This window comes from Condylura cristata, unplaced genomic scaffold (genome assembly GCF_000260355.1).
Source record: "Condylura cristata isolate star-nosed mole 26May11 unplaced genomic scaffold, ConCri1.0 scaffold00069, whole genome shotgun sequence".
Classification (NCBI taxonomy): domain Eukaryota; kingdom Metazoa; phylum Chordata; class Mammalia; order Eulipotyphla; family Talpidae; genus Condylura; species Condylura cristata.
This window is the reverse complement of record NW_004567170.1, coordinates 259,319-261,708: the sequence shown is the minus strand read 5'-3', so window position 1 is coordinate 261,708 and position 2,390 is coordinate 259,319. Positions and strand designations below refer to the sequence as shown.

At 74.4% G+C, this 2,390-nt stretch overlaps 1 protein-coding gene across 1 annotated transcript in view; it reads right to left on the bottom strand.

Annotated features, from left to right (window-relative positions):
- Positions 1-1,198: 1,198 nt before the first annotated feature.
- Positions 1,199-2,390, bottom strand: part of LOC101622387 (chromosome unknown open reading frame, human C2orf54) — a 3,555-nt gene continuing 2,363 nt past the window's right edge. The window contains exons 4-5 of the mRNA XM_012734775.1: positions 1,952-2,308; positions 1,199-1,462 (exon numbers count right to left, since the gene is read on the bottom strand). Coding sequence (XP_012590229.1) covers positions 1,370-1,462; positions 1,952-2,308 — 450 coding nt within the window. The 3' untranslated portion in view covers positions 1,199-1,369. The remainder of the gene's footprint in view (positions 1,463-1,951; positions 2,309-2,390) is intronic.

Genomic DNA, 2,390 nt, shown 5'->3' with positions numbered 1-2,390 from the left:
TGAGCTGGGCGGTCGGCACCGGGCGGGAGGGAGTCAGGCAGGCGCGCGATGTCCACTGCTGTTATGGAGCCGCCGCTGCCCGCGGCCGCCAGCCTCACCCAGTCCGGCTCGGGGGTGTCGCGTGCCCTCCCGCCGCCCGCAGCAGGTTTCCTTGTCTCCCGCGTCGTGCACTTTGCAGAACGGAAGGTGGCCGCACCTTTGCAAAGCGGGTTCCCCTCGGGCGTCGTCCCAGCAGAGCCCCAGCGGGGGGCCCTCACCACCGCCCGGGTTTACCCGAGGGGGTCTGCAAGCCCGCGGGGGTCCCGGCTGCACCTGTGCTACTCCGGAGCTCTGCCCAGCCCGTGCGGCACCCTGGGCTGTAGCCGGCGCCGCCGCCTCGGGGCCTCGCTGCACCCTGGCGCAGACCCCCATCCCCACGGCCCTTTGGGCCCTTCCGGGCCACTCCCGCGGCCCCGCAGTGGGCTGCAGCAGGGCCGGCTGCTCTGGGGCGGACGCCGGCCACGCCGAGCCCCGGTCTCTGAACAAGAGCCCTCTGGTTCTGGCCATCAGTGGCGTCTCCTCACCCCGCCGGCTCGGCATCCTGGGCCGGCCCTGGGATGTCTGCGGCCGAGCTGAGCCGCGGGTGTGGGGCGGCAGGGCCTGGGGGTGGTGGCTCCGGGCAGCTGAGGGCCCCGCAGCTGAGCACCCCACAGCACACACTCGGACACGGAATGACCACGGGCCACTTGTCCCGTCGGGGTCAGCGTGGTCTTGTGTGAGCCCCCTCTGGCGGGGCGGGCGTGATGGCCTGCATGGCCCTGCAGGAGCGTGGACACAAGCCCCAGACCCCACAGCCCTGGGGCCCTGAGGGTCCCCAGCGGGTTCCCTGCCCCGCACTGCGGTGGACAGGGAGGCTCGCCGAGCCTGCCGTCCCTGCTAGGGGGCTCTGGGCCCTCCTGGGAGCCTGGCGTGTGGCCGGGCCCAGGGCCCAGAGGCCGCCACCAGAGGGCAAGGAGGCCGAGGGGGGCGAACTGGACGCGGGCCGGGAGCCGCAGCTCGCGGGAGGGGGAGGGGCCGCCTCACCCAGGTGCTGGCTGGTTACTGGGGTGTGGGGAGGAGCTGAGGGGCAGGGGACGGGGTCGCTGGGGAGCAGGACGCTTGCCCCCCCTCGCTAGGACGGTCCACAGAGACACGGGCGACGTCGGCACCACCTCTCGGCCACAGTGTGGGCACCCACACTGATTTATTATGCGCCCCCACGGAGGGCGCGGGCAGGGGCCGCCCGAGGCCGCCCCCACACCCGGGCCTGAGGGCCCCCGGCAGTCCGGAGGGCCCCGGGCCGCCACGCCCGCGCTCCCCGGCCACGGCCGCAGGCTGCCATCAGGGTGGCTCAGCTCCCCTCGCCACCCAGGGTCCTGGCCTTCCGGAAGATGTTCTGCATGGCCGAGATCCGGTCCTTGTCCTGGATGTGGAAAACCTGGAACTGCGGAGTGAGGCGGTCACCGGAGGGCCACGGCCACGGCCGCCCCTCCTGCCTCCGGGCCTCTGCCTGTGGTGTCCTCCCTGCAGCCAGGCCTGCGCAGGCCTGACCGCCCCCACCCCGCCGGGCCCGCCTGCGCCCTGGGGAGAGCTGGGCCTGGGTGGACGGCGCTGACCACACCTTGGGAGTCACGGGGGTAGGGGGGGCCTCTGGCGAGCAGCCTGGCACCCTGGCCCCTGGCCCCTGTCCGTGGGGCTCCCGAGTACATGAGGCAGCAGGAAGGTGACCCTTCACGAGGCAGGTGGGACTCGGGGCCCCAGCTCGGCTTGGGGTGGTCCTGCCGGGCAACGGGCGGGACCAAGCGCCCTGCCCCCAGGCCCCTGGTCGCTGGCCCCAGCAAGCTGGGCACTGCTGTCTGACCCCAGGCCTCCCGCTGCCCACAGTCCCCGGCGTCTGGAGGCCAGCGTCCGGCCGCCTGGGCCCCGAGCCCACCTTGTCCAGCAGCACGTCGAAGTAGGCGGTGGCCCAGTAGGCGGGGTCGCTGGCGGGCAGCTGCAGCAGCGCCTTGGCCCCGCTGTCGATGCGGGGCGGGGGGCTGCGGCCCAGGTGGGTGGCGTGCAGGCGCAGCGCGGCCTCGGGCTGGCTGGCGAACAGCTCGGCGTGCTGGTACACGGCGTGCAGGTCCAGGCCCGCGCCCCGCAGCAGATTGTGCTCCGGCCACAGGAAGTGGGGCAGGTCCCGCGAGGCCAGACAGCTCAGCAGCACCACGAGCAGCCGGTACACGGCGCCCTGCAGCTCCGCCCAGTCCTCGGGCGCCGGGAACAGCACAGCCGCCCACAGCAGCACCATCTGCGGGCAAGGCCGCTCAGCCCTCCCTGCCCGCAGGCCCCGCCCCGCCGCAGCTGGCCCCGCCCCGCTGACCCTGCCCCTC